The sequence below is a fragment of the Squalius cephalus genome (genome assembly GCF_949319135.1).
Source record: "Squalius cephalus genome assembly, chromosome: 4".
Lineage (NCBI taxonomy): Eukaryota > Metazoa > Chordata > Actinopteri > Cypriniformes > Leuciscidae > Squalius > Squalius cephalus.
In genome coordinates, this window is record NC_137125.1 from 32,308,065 (window position 1) to 32,329,064 (window position 21,000).

The window sequence follows — 21,000 nt, forward strand, 5'->3', positions numbered from 1 at the left end:
GTAATAATTACTTTACCCTACCTCTCCATGTTAAACTTCAAGATCTTTGTGCCATTCAAGAGCTTTGTACTTCGTAAGATTTTTCTAATGAAAGTTCAATAACCTTGTGTATGCTTTTGTTCAATAAATTGTTTATGCATGTCTTGAATGATTGGTGGGGTACTAATTCTGTGCAGGTTCAGAATGGCCCTTTAGTGCTAAATATATGGGTGATGCACATCGCAGACCCTCGTGAAAGATTTGTTATTCATCTTCCACTCAGTCATGCTCTCTGGCGGTCAGAGGTCAAGGAAACAGAATATATTGGTTACGCATATAACCGTGGTTCTCTGACTGACTGAAGACCGCCAGTCTCCAGTCACTCAGGTCAATGAAAAGACTTCTAAGAAAGTTGATTGTTGATTTGTAGGCAAGCATTTATTGAGATACATCATTAAGGTCACAAGGCGAAAGCTACTATTTAGGGTTCTTAACAAGCAGAAGGACATGAAGGTATTCCACTCATTTATGCCCTCTAGTGGTCTTCCACCAGTCATAGAAACACAGTTACAACGCTTAACCAACATTTCATCATGCAACTGTAAAACTAAACAAATAATTTGCAAAATTAAGTAAACAAGTTTTTACTAATAATATATGCTAGGAGACAATAGGTGGGTCAATCTAGACACTTTTATTTAAAGGCACAGAAGGCTCACAGCTGCACCTCAGTGTTTACAGGTGATGTGATTGTGGAAACTATTAGTAGTTCCAAAAACTGTCCAAATGTTCAGATCTTGAAAAAAAAAAAAAAAAAAAAAATTATTAACATAGTAAAAGCAACAATTAAAAACAAATTAAAAAAAAAAGTTACCACAGCCATTATTCATTTTACATTCATACAATAATATTGAATATCTGTACACTTTTCTGACTGCATTTGATAGCTTGAAAAATTAAAGTACACAGTATTGGATAGTTTTCTCTATAAAGAATTTAGCAAGCAAACAATTTTTTTTTCCCATTTTCAAATTTAGTAAATAGGCAAGTTGAAGAGAAAAGACAAAATCTACAAGGAGTTTAAATGTTCTAGATGGACTTTAATGTTGCATTTTTAAGAAAGATACAGAAGATATGAAAGACAGGAGGATGAGACCGTATAAGAATGACAAGTACAAAGGTCTTTGGACATGTAGATGTTTGATGAAATTGTAAATAAGTTATTAAATAATAAAGAATATCTTTTCTTTTTTTTCTTAGACGTAAAATCTAACAAGGATTTTAAAGATTCTACATGCACAACACCTTGCCAAAAGAAAAAAAAAGAAGAGCCAACATCAGATTGTTAGGGAAATGTATCAGTGCATGTGTTTCATAAGATTGGGCGTTGTTATAGTTTGCTACCTATTTGTAATAACTTGCCTAAGTGAATCATCAGAACAGGTCAGTCTCGCATCTTTTCCCCCCTTAAGTCTGCCAGCAAAAGGGTGGAGTTATAAATCAACCGTTTCAATAAGGAATAAACTGTTAAAGCAATGACTTGACAGAGCTGTAGAGCGGTCGCAGATAAGTGTAGCTGTGGGAAGTGGCAGTTCTTACACAGAGGAGGGCAAGAGAGGCCGTTATCAGTCCCAGGTATGGTAAAAGTGTGTAAGTGTGTTTAGGCGGATGTACAACAGCCTCCAGCGGGTATGGCAGTCTGCGGCTCGTCATCAACGATCTGTACGCCTCTCCGGGCTGTGCTTGTGTGACTCGCGCCGTTCCCCCTTGACCTCTCCTCCGCCTGAGCCGTCTCCATCATCCCTACAGATGCCGGCGAAAACGTCACAAATTAAAGACAGATAAGTAATAATCTATAAAATAGACAAACAAATATATTGCAAGTGGATGACTCAATGTCTTCATGTTTTGAGGAGTGACTTAAAAAGTTTGAAGACGTTGTAGAGTGTTGAAGTTTGCGTGAAAAGTAACATGGAAGCACAGAGGACCGCCACTTATCGCGTTGTGAATGATTGTTTATAGTAAAAAAAAGTTAGTATTTTTCTTACACACACACACACCAATCGTTTTGCTTCAAAAGACATTGATTCATCCACTGAGGTTGTATGGAAGGCCGCCATAATATACATCTATAAGTTTATAATAAGTCTTGTCATATACTGTACATCTGGGAAAGCATAAAGTTGAGTTAATTTTTGGGTGGATTATCCCTTTTTCTGATAAAACCGCAATTGCAATAAAAAAAAAAAAAAAAAAAAAAAAAAGGTAGCAAACTAATTACTTAATTTTTTTGGCCAAATTGTACAGTCCTACAAACAAGCACAGGCGTGCTTGTTTGTAGGACTGTACAATTTGGCCAAAAAAATAAAATAAAATAATAATAATAATAATAATATTTTATAGAGGCATATATAGAGGCATTTCTCATTAAGGTTTGGGAAGATTTTTGGCGCATATTGAGTTCCATAATTCACGTTATAACTCAAAGAGTTTGAAGTTCGTGTGGAGCAGCATTTAATTTGAACAATGGCGTTCTGAGACAATAGCCGCGTTACAGATTTGTGCAAACTTTTGCGATATTTTATGAATGTCAATAAAAAACTATTGCGAAATGACGGCGACTAAAACATAATTTGGTATGTTGGTAGGTTTACATATATCGCATCTAACGCACTAGCCATTATTTGTAATCGAAGATGATGTAGGTGTGTTATCCAAGCATTCATGGCAAGAAAAATCCCTTATACTTGAGAGCGCCACGTATGAGGCGTTTCTCCCTCCTGTCTCTTTCCATTATCAGTTTTGCAAAATATTCCTTTTTTGAATTGTCTGAAAAACCACCTCACGAGAGCATAAAACTTTTTTTGCGGTATATGGGAGTTTTTGCGAAATTGATGTGGTTCCATTGGCCGTATTTTCAATTCGTAATTTGCACAATTTGAAGGGTAATGAAAACTCAGCTAATGAAAATGCTGGATCATGAGCTGCTGGAGTGTAAAAGAACAGTGCCAAGCTTCAAAATAATTCCTATATCTATAGTCTAATCAAGAACCGAAGAGAACTAAGTAATGTGTCGTCTAATGAAGAGTTGAGCCCCAGGGTTCACGATGCATCAAATTTACACAGGGCGCGCACTGACAGAAGATGATTTCTTTAATTTGACAGACGATCACCTGGTTGCACAACATGCATCTGAAATGTGTAAAACATTAACACTGTGAACCAAAAAACATGGTCCACTTTCAGAATTATTTTTAACGAACATCACACAAGTTTTCATACACGTTTAAATTTAAAACGTAAACTTAATTTTTTAAGTAAACTTTCCAAAAAATTCAAGGAATTATTACATTTTCATTTGATTAGATTTTAAAGGATTAACCAAATTGTTAGTTTTATAAATTTAATTACCTCTAATTTATGAAAGTAAATTAGTTTTTGACACTACAATGTTAAAATAAGCCACTATAAACTTAGTCTAGTCATGAAAAGAAAAAGAAAAAAAAAATACTGTGATATACAGCGAAATCGCCAAAATCTTAATAAATACCGTGAAACATATTTTTGGTCGTTCCGCCAAGCTCTATGCTTGGTGAACATTACAAAGTCTAAACTGACTGCACTTAATTTTTGTTCCATTTTTAGTTAAAGAGGTCCTATTATGCTTTTTTACATTTTCCACTTTAGTGTTTAATGTTGGTGTTTTAGCATGAAAAAGGTTGATGGACTCCAAAGGGAGTTACTCTCTTTATTAGCAAGAACTGTTCCCTGAAACGCCTTGATTGTAGTCTTCCTGGAACGAACACGTCTCAATATTACTCCTTTAAATAATTCCCTCCCAAGGCATAAGCAAAAAAAAAGGGACAAGGTCTGTCAGAGTTCTGTTAATAGTGTGTTGAAACTCGCGGTTATGGAATGGGCATGACATTTCCAAAACACACTTGAAGTGTTTGGCCAATCACCACACACTGATCCAGCCGACCAATCAGAGCACATTGTGCTTTTCAGAAGGAGGGGTTTAATAGAGATCAGAACTAAACAGAGCGTTACTGACAGACTGGGAAGAGAGGTGCTGCAACAATGTCAAATATTTGAAAAATAATGTTGTTTTTTTTGTTTTTGTTTTTAGTAGACCCAAAAAACTAAATCAAGATTTCGAAAAAGGTCATCTTAAAAATAAATAGATTTTAAGTTTGAAAACAAACTTCCTTTCAAATTTCAAAGTATCTTCCTAACAATATGATTCAGCATATAAATTGCATCAATTGTAAAAACACAAAAACACTGAGTGATCAAACATTTAGGTGAGATAATAATTCTGCTTCACCTCAAATTAAACTCAAACACCTCCATCCCCACCCCCTCCTCCCTCCTTCTGAAATAAAATTCAGGCCCTGTTATGGGAAACAGACAGACTGACAGAATACACAGCATCTAAAAGTAACATACGTTTACACAGGTCCAGAAACAGCTCCTCAATGCCTTTGTTTAATTTGGCTGATGTGTGATAGTGTTTTGCACCCACTGACTCTGCATATCTGGAAAAGGACAAAAAAAAAAAATTAACAAAATAATAATTTCTCAGAAAGCACGTAAAGGCGCTGGAAGTAGGCCTGCATGGTTAATCGTATTTTAATCATGATAATTATAATGTAAAAAGAAAAAATCATTGTGATATTGGCCTGCTGTTTATTTGTCCTAAAACATTTTTTTTTTTTACATTTACGTTGTCTTGCACTAGTAATACACCTCCACTATCTTGCTTAGGGGTTTCCAGATGCCAAAAGCTTAAATCCCCTAAATGGAGCTTTTATCTTAAAAGGATACATTTTCCGCTGAGTGTTTTACTTAATCTTGTCAATTTGGCAACCAATGCGCACGCAGAAGCTCTCTCTGGGATGCAAAAAAGCACTGATGATCTGACAACACTGACAAATATGCATGTTGGAGTTTACTGATGTCCATTGTATAATTCTGCTCGAATTAAAGTGTCATACATCCTCGAAGAACTGTAATAAATCCAAACATGATTCTTGATCATATTGTTTGTGATTGTGGTTGTTGAATAAACGCTGCATGTGCTTTAGATACACCCGTATTCTGCTTGCTTCCATTTCCTCTCACACACACACACCACTCGAACCTTCCGTAAAGCAATCTTTTATAAAGTGAACGCAGCTTATTAGATCTCCCGCTGTCTATGATGTCATCAGTAAATCAAACAACAGTAAAGCTGAGAAAGAGAAAAATCACTCACTGCTCTTGAATGGAAAACATTTAGATACTCTTAAATACTGAAAGCACTCTTTGTTTATTGCTTGTAATGTTTTGTTTTCTCTTTTTTACTAGCTTTTGTGTTTTTTTAAAACATGTAATTATTTTAAAAAGTACTAATAATTACATATGTAATTAAATAAATAAATATTTAAAGATTTATTAATTAGATTAATTAATAAGAAAAAAAAGTAGATCAAGAATTGGTTTGGATTCGGATCATGACTGCCAGAACCTTTATTACATTGAAAGTTAATATTATACAATAAGCGCATTTATTTATTTATATATATATATATATATATATATATATATATATATATATATATATATATATATATATATATATATATATATATATATATATATATATATATAAACTTATCTGGAATTTCTCAAATGAGATTAATTGATTAGAAATTGCGATTATAATATTTTGCGAAATATTCGCGTATAACCATTATCGTGCAGCCCTAGCTGTAAGCATTTCATTTTGTGATATTATGAATAAAATGTCCCTAATACTGACAGATATCAGTGAAATTTGCTTCTCAAATAAATGTATCTTGTTTTAAGGATGTTTAGATCTTTTTACTGGAAAACAGGACAAAAACACTGATTGAGAATGAAGGTTCGGGATAAGAGCAGTTTAAGAAAAGACATTCCCACATTTCTAAGGTAAACTTTGTTCCACTGAATAAAACCTATTTTAAAAAGTAACACAGAAGAGCACAATTTACTGCTCCATTCCCTTCACATTCAGTACATCTTGTGTAGACTCATCTTCTCATGTGACTGTCTTAATCATGTGACCAGTCTTTTAGTGCATGTGAACATCATACATCCTCACTCAAATAGTGTATTATACAATGTTAATCTAAGAGATATTACTATAGACTATGACTATATAAAACTGTATGCGTACTTTTGTAACATACAAAACCAAAATATATTAATATGTCTTTAGGCATAAAGACTTTATATAATGCTTTATATGATGACAGTGTTTCAGGTCACTTTGAAGCATACAGCCATTTACAAGCCAAATCCGATAACTTATTAACACTGCGGATAGCTGAAATTTAGAGCCAAATTGAAGTTTAGATTGAAATAAAAATAAAGCTATAGAACATTTTTTAAAGTTGACAGAGAGACTGACTTCTGTCCTTCGCATCCAAGGTTTCCTTCACATAATCTAATATCCACAAGGCATACTAAAAACATCCTGATTCAATAAAACAAACATTATCTGCAGTAAAAACACATTACAGACATGAGAGATGTACATACCCCTCTGCTTCCTCCACTGAAACATGTCGCTCTTTGTCCAGGTCAATTTTATTGCCTAAAAAAAGAAAGATACAATTCAAGTAAAAATCAATGTTACAGTATATGTTCACAGCAAATAACATAAATATTACATCAAAATTATATAATGCATATAAAGGCGTGATTATGGAAAGTTTCAGACATAACCATTCACTGCATCTTTATTTAATATTCAGTCTAATAAGATAATGCTTTTCTACTATCAATAATAACACATTTACCATCATCGTTCCCACTCTTTAAGACCAAAGAATTCCCATGACTTCTCCAGTTTAAGGATTTCGAGTAAATCATTTTTGAGTTTGTGCTCACAGAGAGCGATAAAAATAGCTGATATGTTTTAGAGCTGAGCACAACTGGAAAAACTGGATATTCCCATGATCTTAAGATTTTATCCATTTCTAGTTTCCCAGGCAATCATCATTTTAAAATTCTCTCATATCTTCCATGACTAGGGAACCCTGTAACATCTTTAAACCCATTTGCCAGATTTCCCACCAAAATCACCCCAATATTACTCACCTACTATACATAAACAGATCTCATTCCCCAACATTTTCCTCAATTCTTTTACCCAATTCTTCACCTATCAAGAAAACAAGAGTTAGGTTACAGCAAGAACAAATCATTAAAAAAAAACATTTACCATATTAATCTACAAACTAGAACCCAATAATATACTATCACCCAGTAAAATACTGTGTCTTGAAGAATAGTAAAAACCTTGAGAATCGATTTAATACATTAATCGTTGGCTTTCATAGTCATTATTATATTCTAGGGGTGTGACGAGAGTGCTACGAGATTTAGCAATATTAAAACGTGATGATATTTCTCAGAGGTGAAAGCGGTCTCGCTATTTCAGCATGAAGGAGTTGAGTTTGTGGCAAAAACATTTTACAGTGCTGCTTGCATTATGTCATACTCAGAAGGTAGACCTGGAGTTACATTCGTTAACATTATTATTGCCTCGTTATTTTATATGTATTTTAAATCCTTTTAAAGGCTATTGTTCACTTAGGTCTATTTTTATTACCACAAAAAATATCCGATTACTCAAGGCCTAAATTTTTTTTTTTTTTTTTTTCAGTGGCAGCAAGAGATAGGTAGGAAATTATTATAATATTTTTCATTTTACTTTACAGTAGCGATGGATACTCTATTTTTTCATTACATAGCCTAACTATACTACATGTAGGCTACATGTACCTATACCACCTTGTGTGTCCCAGCATGTTACACACACACGCTGATTTTAAATGTGTGTACTTTTTTCTACTCCAAAAAACCAGACATCAAGCAATGTTTCCTCTAATACCTTTAATAGTATTAACCTCATACAAAAGGGGGAAACACGGGTCTAAACACGGGTTTAAAACAATCACATGCAAACGTAAAAATATATGCATATTTTTAGGAACACATCTACAAAAATATGCCTGTATTTCAAGTTGATAAAATAATTTAAAATCCACATCAGTTTATTTGTGCCCACGCGCCACGCTTTTAAAAATTCCTCATAACCGCGCGCGCGATCTGCTTGCAGTCGTCGAGACGATGCTGAGGAGCTGAAGAAAAGAATAGCTAGTGGAGATTGTAAAGTTGTCGACAATACGTCATCAAAAATCAAGTCCAGTGTGTGGGAGAAATTTGGAGTTATCTGAAGAAAATAGAGTGAAAGGCTTTGCTGCAAACATTTTCGTGTTGGATATAGGGCTGGGCGATATGGGCAAAAAAAAAATATCACGATAATTTTTTTTATATCAGTCGATATCGATAATTATCACGATAAAAGTCAAATCTTTATTTCTTTAAAGTTTAAAGGCAGATTTTTGCTCCTAAGTGAAAGTTGTAGAAACCAGAGCGTTAACTGTGGTTTTAAACTACTCTTTATTGTCAGAACATATCATGACAAACATTTGTCATTTTTCCTTAACAAAATAAATATATTTATTGGACAATTTCTTAGTTTCTGCATGTGCTAATTTTTTTTTTTTTTTTTTTTTGGTAAAATGTAATATTCTGACTGTTTGAGTTTTATTAAACTTAACCATTGGTCATCCAGTATCATGCATTTAGATCATGATAACCACAGATAAAACCAGGGATAGCCTACAGCACCTCACTATCATGGCAAAATGTAACTTTATGGTTTCTATGGTATTTGTATGAAAAACAGTAGTCTAAATACATTATTAAATACTGTAATTATATTCCATTAGTCCTTTAATACATTGTCTACATTAATAATATAATACAATTCAATGTATATCCTACATTTCATAGTGCAGTTAATATTACTAAGCTAACAGTAAATCCGTGGTAAATGATGGGAATTTCAGCCTTCAGACTGTATCGTTGCGCACAGTTTGTCAGCGCTGTTTCATCTGCCTTTAAACTGGTTTAAATCACTGAGACATTTGTGTTCCTCGCTGAATTCAAGCGCTTCTCACTGGATTTCGTGACCGAGACCGATCAGAGTAAACGCATCTGCTCTAACTTTAGTGAGCTCGCGCTCGCGCTGCCGTTTGGACTTTGAGCCGAGCGGATAAAATGAGCCGCGGTTCAAATGAGTTTCGTTCCGCTTTTGGCGCATAAACATTATCGAACATTTATCGACCTCTTGATATAGTTTTATCGAGAAAAATTATATCGCGATAATTATCGTTATCGTTTTATCGCCCAGCCCTAGTTGGATAGCCGCAAATGTGAAACTTCATCGCTGAGGAAGCACGCAGAAACTGTGGTAACAAACCAAGCAGTTCTAGCGAACAGTATTTTTCAAATTTAACACTGTTAAGTATGTGTGGTGTGCAGGGCGTGTTTGAACCCAAAATTGTCAAATGTGGGCTAGACGAAACGAGTGGCAGATAGGGTTGTAGCCGCGTCTGTTCGATTGGTAAAATGTTATAAGACTAAGTTACTCACTTTTGTGGTAACGTTAGCCATGTTCTTCATGTACCGGCCTTTTGACAGCTTCGGCTGAAGTTGTCCTTGTGTTAATTGTCGTGTAATAGCTTCTGTATGACCTGGCGATAAAGTGCGGATTTACAAAATCGGACCTGTGCAGGACTCTGTCTTGCATCGCAAGAGTGCTATACAAAAACGGTGCTGTACAAAAACGGAAATTATAGTTCGCCTCAAAGTTTTTTATTTGTGTTTTTTAAATTAAAGTTTTTTAATTTGTATTCAGGGTTCCTGCAGGTTTCAGTTAGTCAAATTTAAGACCTTTTTAAGACATTTTAAGACCACAAAGATTGAAATTTAAGACCTACACGACGCATTGCCAAAACATATTCAAATCAAAGAATTCATTTTATTTCAATGAATTCAGTAATTGAAAAAGCATTAACTTTTCAATTACTGAAAACTCGTGTCAGAGAAAATAACAGAATCAGATATAATTTTTTAATAGAAAATTGTACTTTGCATATTATAGGCTAGGCCTAATGTAAAAAACACATAATTAGATGATTTTAGTTGATCATAGTTGATCATAACTAGAGATGAAATGGCATGAACGTTTCACTTAATTATTATAGTGCCAAAAATTATCACTGTTATCACAGAATCCTGGTCAAAAGTACTAATACTACACAATGAAATCAATTCACCAAGTTTTATGTCGAAAAACAGCAAATAACAAATAAAATTAGCATCAATACGCACTAACATAAACATTAAAATAATACGATTTTATACGAGCCAGATTTTAAAAGTGTCTTGCAACATGTTATATAAGCCTACTAACATGTACAAGTTCAAATTAAGTTGACAAAAAAGGTTTTTATAAAAAGATAAACCTCACATATTTCAGACTTTAATTTATCTTTTTTGACTCATTCTTTTTATAAAAAAATTATTTAGTGACATTTACAATACACTTTAGCTTATCTTTTATTATTAATAGTAAAATTCGGTCCGATTTTCCCGTGGCGTCTGTCGTTGCTATGCAACTCCACAATGACAAAAAAGTTTTAGTGGCTAATGGATTTCCACCGCCGAAAAACGCTTGCTGTAGCTCTGTTACAAGATTTATTTACGGAGAAGAGAAAAACACCCGTAGTGTTTGGGTGCACCCGCATCCTTCATGTCTTTTTTCATGTCACTGCGCCTGGAAATAAACAAGCGCGTCGCTTCTATTATAAGCGCGCTTACCGTGCGCCTACATTTGAATGAACTTGAGCGCGAAAAAGACGCGATATGTGAACTGCCTCTTGGCGAGCGACTTCGATACTTTTTGCTACTTTGTAATAACTTTCTGCGGTTTCTGGAAATGAACGACGGTAAAACCTTTTTTAAGACCTGACTAAATGAAATTTAAGACCGCGGATGAAAATCTGGCTGTTTTTAAGACGTTTTAAGGCCTTAAATTTAAAGTTCAGAATTTAAGACATTTTAAGACCCCGCGGGAACCCTGTGTATTATTTCTTCCCCAAGCTCATAAAGTAAATTTGGGTCGCACATAAATTGACAGGGTCGGTCGGAAACCGGAACCCAAAAAACATTTTTTTTTAGGCCCAATCAAAATATTGACCGTTTATTCGAATGACAAAATAATCGTGAGAGCCCTAGATTAGTGAAAACGTTTCAAAATGCACCTGCATTATTTAGCATTTTGTGACTTTCAGTCACATATTTTGACATTGAAGATTTCTTAAAATAGTGTCAAAATATCGTCTCGCCTCATTCTCGTGTATAGTCGTCTTCTCGTGAGATAAGTGTATCGTCACACCTCATTAGATTCTGATCATTTAATGTAAGCATTCACCTTCTGAAACGAGTCCTCATCCGTGACGTCGTACACCAATATGGCGCCGTTGGAATCTCTATAGTAGATTGGTCCAAGGGCATGAAAACGCTCCTGACCAGCCGTATCCTGAGACAAAAGTAAACATATTCAAGAACAGAAACCGACTGGTTGTCCACTTAGAAGAACCAATTAGCTACTGTGAAGAGTTTCATGACAGAATTATGCATTTTAACTACTTTTTGCAATGCTCATGCAGGCATCTTGTGTTCGATACGCAACTGACTGGAAAATTCTTGTCAGAAACTTGGAAGTAAAGCGCAAACCTGACTCCTGAAGAGATGAGAGTTATTGTGTTTGGCTCATGAAGTCAAGAAACAATTCAAAGTCAAACACATTTCTGGTGTTATTGCGAAGAAAGTCATCTTTCATCAGAACGCAAAATATATTTCAACAAACATGCTACGCTTCTGAAGCATCTTTCCGTTACAGCTGACATCCCCTCGAATCACTGGGCTCCATTCTGGTAACGCACACTTTTATCAGCACAAAAACAAAAATAATATCTAGAAAAAAACCTACATTTTCCTCATTGGATAAATAAAGGTTTGTGAATGCTACTTTAAGACTGCATCTCATCAACTATCGAGTACGAGCTGTTCAGTCTCACAGACTATGGATCACTACCTTCATTCCAAAACAAGACTTTGCTTAATCTTTTTACTCAAGATCAATTGCTACACAAATGCTACAACCACAGTGAGGAATGTGTGCGACTCACCCATATAGCCAGATTGACTCTCTTTCCTGTGATGTTGAGCTTCTTTGTAAGGAACGATGCCTGCAAACAAAGGCATACATGCATAAATTTGTATTAATTCAGAAGATTCAAGTCTATTTACATTTCAACATCCCAGCAGCCATATCAGCCTGTAGGCCAGGACTGGTTTCCCACTGAAGCTAAGCAGGACTGAGCCTGGTCAGTACCTGGATGAGAGACCTCCTGGGAAAAAAGTGTTAGTGAGGCCGGTCACCCTGTGGTCTGTGTGGGTCCTAATGCCCCAGGATAGTGAAGGGGACACTATACTGTCAAAAAGCACCGTCGGATGAGATGTTAAACCAAGGTCCTGACTCTCTGTGGTCGTTAAAAAAATCCCATGACACTTGGTGTAACTCTGGTGTCCTGGTAAAATTCCATCCATTGGCCTTTATTAATCATGGCCTCCTAATAATAATCCCCATGCTTTGAATGGCTCTATCACTCTCTCTCTATATATAGCTGGTGTGTGTGGTGAGCGCACTGGTGTTGTTGTACTGTGGCTGCCGTTGCATCATCCAAGTAGATGCACACTGGTGGTGGTCTGAGGGGAGACCCACTGACACGATTGTAAAGCGCTTTAGTTTTACAGTAGTACAAAGGAAAGCCCTGTAAAAATGCCTCATTTAATTTTATTTCATTTCAAACTTATGAATTTCACTTGATGTGCCACTAACTTATACAGTAATTGGAAGACTTTTAAGCATAGTAGTTCAGACACCTAATGTTCAAGAATGCCTGATTAAGGGTGTGTTCACACTTGGCATGTTTGGTTTGATTAAAACAAACCCTGGTGCGATTTCTCTGTTAGTGCGGTTCATTTGAACATGTGAACAGTGCCATCCGAACCCTGGTGCGCACCAAACAAGCGGACAGAGGCCTCTAAGGGTGTTCACACTTAGTTTGGTTTGCTTGGTTAGTTTGGTCCGGAACAAAAATAAAAACCATTTAGTCCTGGTCTGCTTAGCGTTCAATTTGGCATTTTTAACACCGAACATAAAGGCATAGGGATATGTTCACAACCTGATTAGATGGCTTTGATGACGTATTGCCTATTTAGAGGCGAAACTTACAGAACGTCCAAAAAAATGCTGTGTGCTGGGATAAATGCGCTCGTTGTGTGTGCGTAGCCGACATTTGATGGTATTTTGACCAGTTGAGAACTCGTAAAAAGCTTATAAAACGTAAAGGAGTCAAAACAGCGGCAGGAATCCCTCTCACACACACACACACACACACACACACACACGGAGACACGGTTCTGATGCGCGCACACACACACACACACACACACACACACACACACACACACGGTTCTGATGCCTGTACCAACTGTGATGAGCAACAACAATTATGAAATTAAACATTTAAGTTAATGAAATATTAACTTAAATTCTCACTCAGGGCTAGTAAGACATTTTTTTTACATCTAAGGGGTTCGGCTGAAGAAGGAAAAAAGCTTGGTCAAAGAGGAATGATTATAATCCATACAATCATTATAATAGATTATTGACAACATGTAGCAGGTTTCACAGTGTTACATAAAGGCCACAGCAGAGTTTCCTGTATGCTTTATAGTTTGTTACACAATAACATGGATGAATTATTACAAATCCATCCTCATTCTAAACTCAGCCACAGTGATAAAAATCTTTGATGGCCTTTCATTATATTTAATGTTGAGTTTTAAAGAATTATGTTCACCAAGCAGTTTAAATAAAACATAAAAATACCCTTTTTCCCACAGATAAAAAAAGAAAAGAAAGTCATACAGGTTTGGAACAACATGAGAGTGGTTAAATGATGAACATGTTTGAGTGAACTAACCCTGTAAATATACATAGATTTATAGTTACATAAGGCATAATATATACACACCCTTTGATAACTGATAAAAGATGTGTTAATTGTTATTAGGACAAAGGGAGACAGTATTGAAAAACCTAGGCTAATAGGCTATATAATCAATACATCATTTACATCCTTCCCTTTATGTTTTTTTCATAACTTTGGTGATTTTATTATTTATTTATTTATTTCCTACAATGTGGAAAATATTAATCTTGTATAATAATAAAATAAAAGTATAATAATTATTTAGACTCTTGACTGGTGTATGGACTAGTTTTGACTACTTAAAGTATTAAAAAAAATGTTTTAAACTACACTCAAAAGTTTGGGCTCAGTAAGATTTATTAGGCTATTTGTTTGTATTGGCAAATATACAGTAGTCAACATTTGAAGTGGATCAAAACCTTTCAAAGCTATACATGAATTTTGAACAATACCGGTTCTTGTCTTAGGACAACTTTGATGAACTTTTTTGATCCACTTCAAATGATGACTACTGTGTATATATATATATATATATATATATATATATATATATATATATATATATATATATATGTGAAGTCAATCTAAGTTTTTGTTTAATATTAACACTTTTATCAGGCTCTTATGTATAGGTTTCTACCCAAGTACCACCATTTCTGAATGGACTGAGGCTGGGATTTAGAGAGTTTGAAGTGAAAGTATTTGAATGTATAGCCTTCTATGTGCGGAGAGCATTCACAAAATATTATTATCTAATTTTTGACAGAGGTGGCTTTTAGAGGCTTTTGCATCGGAGGTCTTCATACATACATATATATATATATATATATATATATATATACACACACACACATATTTACATACTTTTATTCAGCAAGGACACATTAAAATGGTCAAAAGTGCCAGTATTTTTTTCATTGTCTCATAAAATTCTATTTCAAATAAATCGTGTTTTTTTAGGACTTTCTATTCGTCAAAAGATCCTGAAAAAAGTATCATCAGGGTTTCCACAAAAATATTAAAACGGTTTTCAACTTTGATAATAATAAGTTGAGAATCAAATCATCATACAGAATGATTTCTGAAGGATCATGTGACAATGAAGACTGGAGTAATGATGCTGAAATTTCAGCTTTGATCATAGGAATAAATTACAGTTTAAGATATTTACAAATGAAAAGCAGTTCTTTTAGACTGCAATAATATTTCACAACTGAAAATACACAACATCAGTTCTAATCTTTCTGTCATAATTCTGTCACTACTCATTTCCATCATAACCAAATATATGTAACGTTACACAAAAATCACAAATGAACTGAACATGTTTTGGTTCTTATGAAAAAAAAAAAAAAAAAAAGAACAGGAAGAGAAGAAGTTTCCTCTAATTGAACATATACAGGTAACGTTAACGTTAGGCTAGTTGATGAAAAACTTGGACATAAATTAGTGACCACATAAAGATTTAGGGTTAAATGTCCAAAGGCTTTTTTAAAAGAACAATCATTTCAAGTGGTAACGTTAGCATGAAAAACAGTAAACATAATTATACAAGAACCAGTCAAACGGTGTTTGGATTACAAATGAAAGCTTATCGCGTGGCACTACAGGCCACTGCTCGACATCTCATGTTAAATATATAGTTATTATACACAGTATATGATTATATACACCATTTTTATTCGAATTGCATATATAATCTTATTATCGTGCTATATAATCTATCACAATCTAGGCCCATAATCTACTACTATAGGGAAAACAAAAAAAAGACGAGCAAAACAACTTAACAAGCTAACAAATCGTTTATTACAACAAGTAACTTAGCAGTAAACACACAATATATTCGATATATTACAGCTGGCTCACACATAATAACGTCGAGTAACGTTAGTTCAGCAGACTCGCTCACCTGAAGGGTGGTGATGTGTTTGTCGTTGAATTTGTTCTCGCAATATCGCAGCACCAGCGATGTTTTGCCGACGCAACCCTCCCCCAGAAGCACCACCTTGAACGAGTACGTCTTCCCTCCAGCCGCCGCCATGCCCAAACTCTCTCTCTCCCGGACGCAAAAACAAAGCTTGATTCGAGCCCCACTAGCCGATCACAGCAGCCATATAGATCCACAGATGACAGTAACGCACACAAAGAGCCACCGATCTGCGCTTCGCATGAAGTCTTCGCACTGATTCCACTGTTAAACACTGATTCACTCCTGTTGAAGATCTGCCATCAGTCTAATGGCGCTCTGTGTCTGTGACGTGACTGAGAGGTGGTCAGGTGATCCACGGGGCCGCGGCTCGGTTTCCTATGAGACTCACACGATTTATTCCTGCAGGGGGCGCGCGGTGGCTCAATCATGCATTGAGCCGCTTCAGATGTTTTGTTTTTATTTATTTCTGGTGCAGACATTAGTTTGTTAAAATGTGTAATCATTTTAAATAGGTTGTTTAAAAAAATGTTAAGATCAATAAATTCACACACTTCAACTATCCCCAAAAATGTTTTTGTCTAAAGGCAAACGGTAATCCAAAACGCCTGTGATTCGTCAATCTTGTTTCAGCGCAGAGAAAAGTAACACGAATCACGCGAAAGCCACCTGAATAATAACGACGATGAACTTAAAGGGATAGTTCACCCAAAAATAAAAATTCTTTCATTAATTGACCCTCATGTCATAAAACAGCATTTCCCGAAGAGGCACAATTGCTTTATAGGCTATGATGAACAGATTTAATTTAGACTTTTATTCACATGTAAACATTCATCAACTCAAACCAATTGTGGTAAATGGGAGATCAAGCATGTTTGTTTGACACGTGAGAACCAATTAGGTTCATTCTCGTGTTGTTTGAGCTTCTTCAAGAACCAATGAGGTTTGTCAAGCATCAAGCATGTTCAGGTTGAGGCGAGCTTCTGATTATGTTTGTTGATCACTGTTTATATGTGAATAAAAGCCTAAATTAAATCTGTTCCTCATCTAAAGTCTCTTCAGAAAATGTGTACAAAACCACTCAATTCATGTGGATTAATTTTCCGATCTCTTTATGAACTTTTTGAAGCATCAAAGTGGTAGTTGCATACTGTCAATGGAGGGACAGAAAGCTCTCAGATTTCCTCAAAAAGATCTTAATTTGTGTTCTGAAGATGAATGAAAGTCTTACGGGTTTGGAACGACATGATGATGAGTAAATGATGACAGAATTTTCATTTTTGGGTGAACTAACCCTTTAAATAAATATAAAATAAAGGCCTGGTTTCACAGACAGGGGTTAGATTAAGCCAGGATTTGGCCTAAGTTTAATTATGGCATTTAACTAGCTTTTATAAATGTGCCTTAGAAAAAAAAAAAAAAAACATTACTGGTGTGCATCTTGTGACAAAACAATGGCACTGATATTTTAAGATCTGTGTCAGTGCAAGTTGCTTTCAGTTCAAACATGTATTTTAGTCTGGGATTATAGGCTTAAACCTTGAACTGGGGGAAAGAGAAGAGATATAAATTATGATAGTTATAAACATCTGACCAATCAGAGACAACATCTGGGCCATTAATCCCCTCCCATTTATAAGTTTTCTTTCCATTCTATCAACTGATTATTTTTGTATAGTCAGAACTGACAGTAGTTGCTAGAAAGTCTTATGACTTTTAAAAGCAGCAGATACCATATAATTCACCAGTGACATATTAGGCTACGTGTAAAAAAATATGTAAAATAATAAAAAAGTAGAAATACTTGGCCAATAAATGGCTTGTATTCTTATAAATTGATCTACTGTCAAAAGTAAACTATCATGTAGGCTATTGGTTGTGTTTTATTGTTTAGTATGAAATGTAAAATATTAATCAAAATGAAAGATCTTTATGAATGTGTCAATGAGGAAACTATTTAAACAGATTAGTTTAGGCTAACCTTCTAAAATACAACTTTTTACATACGGGTTTTTTTTTTTTTTGGGTCATTAGCCTACTTTTTTTTAAAAATCTAATTAAAATGAATTTAAACATGATTAAATCATTTGTCAAATATCTTTACAGATAAGCTGCTTCTTATGGTCTTTGTATTAGGTCTGATTGTTATGGTCTCAGAAAATACAGATCCAAGATGGATATTCAAAACTCCAGGAGTGCAGTTACCCTCCAACTAATCGCATAAAATACATCAGATCTATTTTGGGCGATGCATTTTGGCAGGGATGCGTTTTGCTGCATGGTGAATGTCAGACTTCAGATTGCCATGGCAACAGCAGAGAGCTACAGTACATGTTTGCCACAAGACGACACAGCAGACTGACTTAGGCAGATCTGAATTGTTTAAGAAGAAAATCATCCAACATGATCTCCTCTTAAGAGCTCATGAGTAAGAAATGGAGGATTTGTGGGGTGTTTATGAGGTTGTTGAAGATGACGATGAGTTGTACTTCAGGATGAGCATCATCGTTGTAGAAGGAACATACTGTACTAGAAAATACATGTTCTTTAAGGAGTCACTAAGCAAAAACATTGCATTGCAGTCAAGGTCCTGGTTTTTATGAATGCTAGCCTGAGTTCTGAATGAAGAAGGCCATCATGTGACTTTGTCTGACAGCCCTTTCTTGGTCTATAAAAGAAGCTTTCGCACAAAGAACCAAGTGATGCTGACTGAGAATCAAAGACTACATTTCATGCAAGACTGCTTTAATATTTACCTCGCTTTTAAGTTGTTCTCTCTCTCTCTCTCTCTCTCTCTCTCTCTCTCTCTCTCTCTCTCTCTCTCTCTCTCTCTCTCTCTCTCTCTCTCTCTCTCTCTCTCCTGTGCCTTGGGATTAAACTTCTGATAGATTTAAGACTTTTTGACTTGACTGAGCAAACAACATTTGAGTTGCCTGGTCTTCTTAATGGCTGCAATGATCAAATCAATTATTATTATTATTATGATATAAGATAGCACATGTACGTCTGCAAGATGTCTGTTAAAGATCACTTCATTTGGAAAGCATCTGCTGTTTACTAACATCTGATAGACGTATTTAAGATGTCAATCTTACATAGCCTACATTCTAAATCATAAACATCTTAAAAGACATTTTCTAAATGTCTAATTGACATCTGACAGGAAACGTCCTATAGACGTATTGCAGATGAGCAAACATTCTAAAAAATTTGTCTTCCAGATAAGATCAAATAGACATATTCGTGGGGTACGTGTGCTATCAGTTCCGAGATGTGCAGAAACTGCAGGTGTATTTATTCATTAGTAGAAAATGTATGTTGGCAAATAAAGTTTGTTAATTTTTTTCATCTCGTGTCTTTCTCCTACTCATTTTCTCTTTTGAGAAATAACAATTCACAAATGAATCAATCATTCCCTTGAACGGGTTCTTAAGATTCTTTAGAACCGAATCGCAGAGCGTTTTTGAATCACTGGACTAGTTTGTGAGGTGACAGGGCACTTGAATTCTAAACAACGAAGCATTAAACAAACAGAAGTAAATGGTGAAGAAGACAGCTGCAAACATTATTATGAATGGTTAATTCATCACAGAAAAAAAAATCACAATTCTTCTGTCTTTCCACGAGCTATAGAAATGTATGCTATTCTCGTTTTACTACAGTTGTATTTGACTAAAATAAACAACAGGTTTAAAATATAACTATTTAAATTACTATTTTTGATTTGGTATGGACCAGACGTAACATAGCCTGAATCGGTTCTATAAAATGAATTGATCAACCGAATCGACTCGTTAAATGAATCCTCTCAGCGCTACAGAGACACATCAGGGTGTGTGATCACAGAAGAAACGGAATTATTGTATTAAACAGCCATCGTTTCAGTGTCTCAACATAGAGACACTGCAGCCTCGACTGACATTCATAAAGGCATAATGTATTTTTAATAAAACGAGGAGAATCATGTTCGTCAACGCGGCATTAGTCGTTATTTCTTTATTGATGGGATTTCACGTCACAGGTGAGGCTAAAAACAATATCGATATCGATGTTTGTTTTAATTCTTGCTGTAATAATTTCCTCATTTGCTACTGTAACAGTGAATTCGGCGTTTATTTGGCAAATGCATATGGGGTGTTTTTAATAATATATGGGCAGTTGGATTATTTGAAGGCTAGAAGGAGTAAATAAAACCAATTTCATGTCGTGGAAATAGTGAAATTATGCGAACCTATATTAGACAGGGAAATGTTTATCTAGTCAATGCTAAAATTAATAAGAATATATCACCTATGCACAGTCATTTCTGAAGCGCAGATCAGGTACAGTAGCAGATAACGCAGATATTCATTACTTTTTTTTTTTTTTTTTTTTTTACTGTAGCCGTTGTCTTGCGCCTGTGTCATGCTCATACAATATTTATTTTAATGTTGTATGATACAATATATTATGTTCTTGATAATTTGCAACAATTATTTATTAAGGCTGACTTTGAGTGTTGAGTTTTCTTTCTTATAGATAGATAGATAGATAGAGTTTGGAAGGACTAGTAAATGATTAGTAAATGATTAAAAACTTTACATTTTGGAGTGAATTATCTCAAAAGGAAAAATAAATAAATAAAATGCATTTATTGTCATCTTTGGGTTCATCGACACTCTTAAATATATTTATAATGGATATTAAAAGTTCTTCATGGAACCATAGATGCCAATAAAGAACCTTCATTTTTAAGAGTGAATGCCATTTATTTTAATTGGATTCTCAGGTTTTCTTGGCTCCAAGTGGTCCAGGTTTCATTTGTATCGGACATCAAAATTGTTTCCTTTACGCATTATCACTAGATAGCCTATTTTACATTCTTACACTCTTTTTTACATTCTTACATCCAGTCAGTCAGATTTCATTACAATGTTGAGTTATTGAAGTTATTCACTTGTGTTTTCATGTGCATATTTACAAAACAAGACAACAAAAGTTTTATTCAATATGCAAAAAATATATATTATAAAATGTACTGTTGTGGCCCTGGATTGAAATTGGTTTAATACAGTATTCCAGTCATTATGCTATATAGAAACA

General features: G+C 34.8%; 2 protein-coding genes across 2 annotated transcripts in view; one reads left to right on the forward strand and one right to left on the reverse strand.

Moving 5' to 3' along the window:
* Nucleotides 1–393: 393 nt before the first annotated feature.
* rab21 (RAB21, member RAS oncogene family) lies at nucleotides 394–16,259 on the reverse strand. Its single transcript, XM_079868191.1, has 7 exons — nucleotides 15,898–16,259; nucleotides 12,114–12,173; nucleotides 11,354–11,461; nucleotides 7,105–7,168; nucleotides 6,544–6,598; nucleotides 4,429–4,517; nucleotides 394–1,782 (listed from the first exon to the last, which is right to left on the reverse strand). Exons 1-7 carry the CDS (start codon nucleotides 16,027–16,029, stop codon nucleotides 1,640–1,642), a joined length of 651 nt encoding a protein of 216 aa, XP_079724317.1. The 5' UTR covers nucleotides 16,030–16,259; the 3' UTR covers nucleotides 394–1,639.
* Nucleotides 16,260–19,728: 3,469 nt separating this feature from the next.
* The window catches only part of ptprr (protein tyrosine phosphatase receptor type R), a 38,699-nt gene continuing 37,427 nt past the window's right edge, over nucleotides 19,729–21,000 (forward strand). The window contains exon 1 of the mRNA XM_079868896.1: nucleotides 19,729–19,939. Coding sequence (XP_079725022.1) covers nucleotides 19,882–19,939 — 58 coding nt within the window. The 5' untranslated portion in view covers nucleotides 19,729–19,881. The remainder of the gene's footprint in view (nucleotides 19,940–21,000) is intronic.

Coding starts and splice junctions, on each gene's coding strand:
- rab21 (XM_079868191.1), bottom strand. CDS start 16,029: ATGGCGGCGGCTGGAGGGAAGACGTACTCGTTCAAGGTGGTGCTTCTG. Junction 6,599..7,104: donor GATCTGTTTATGTATAGTAG/GTGAGTAATATT, acceptor TTCTTTTTTTAG/GCAATAAAATTGACCTGGAC. Junction 4,518..6,543: donor TCAGTGGAGGAAGCAGAGGG/GTATGTACATCT, acceptor GTCCTTTTCCAG/ATATGCAGAGTCAGTGGGTG.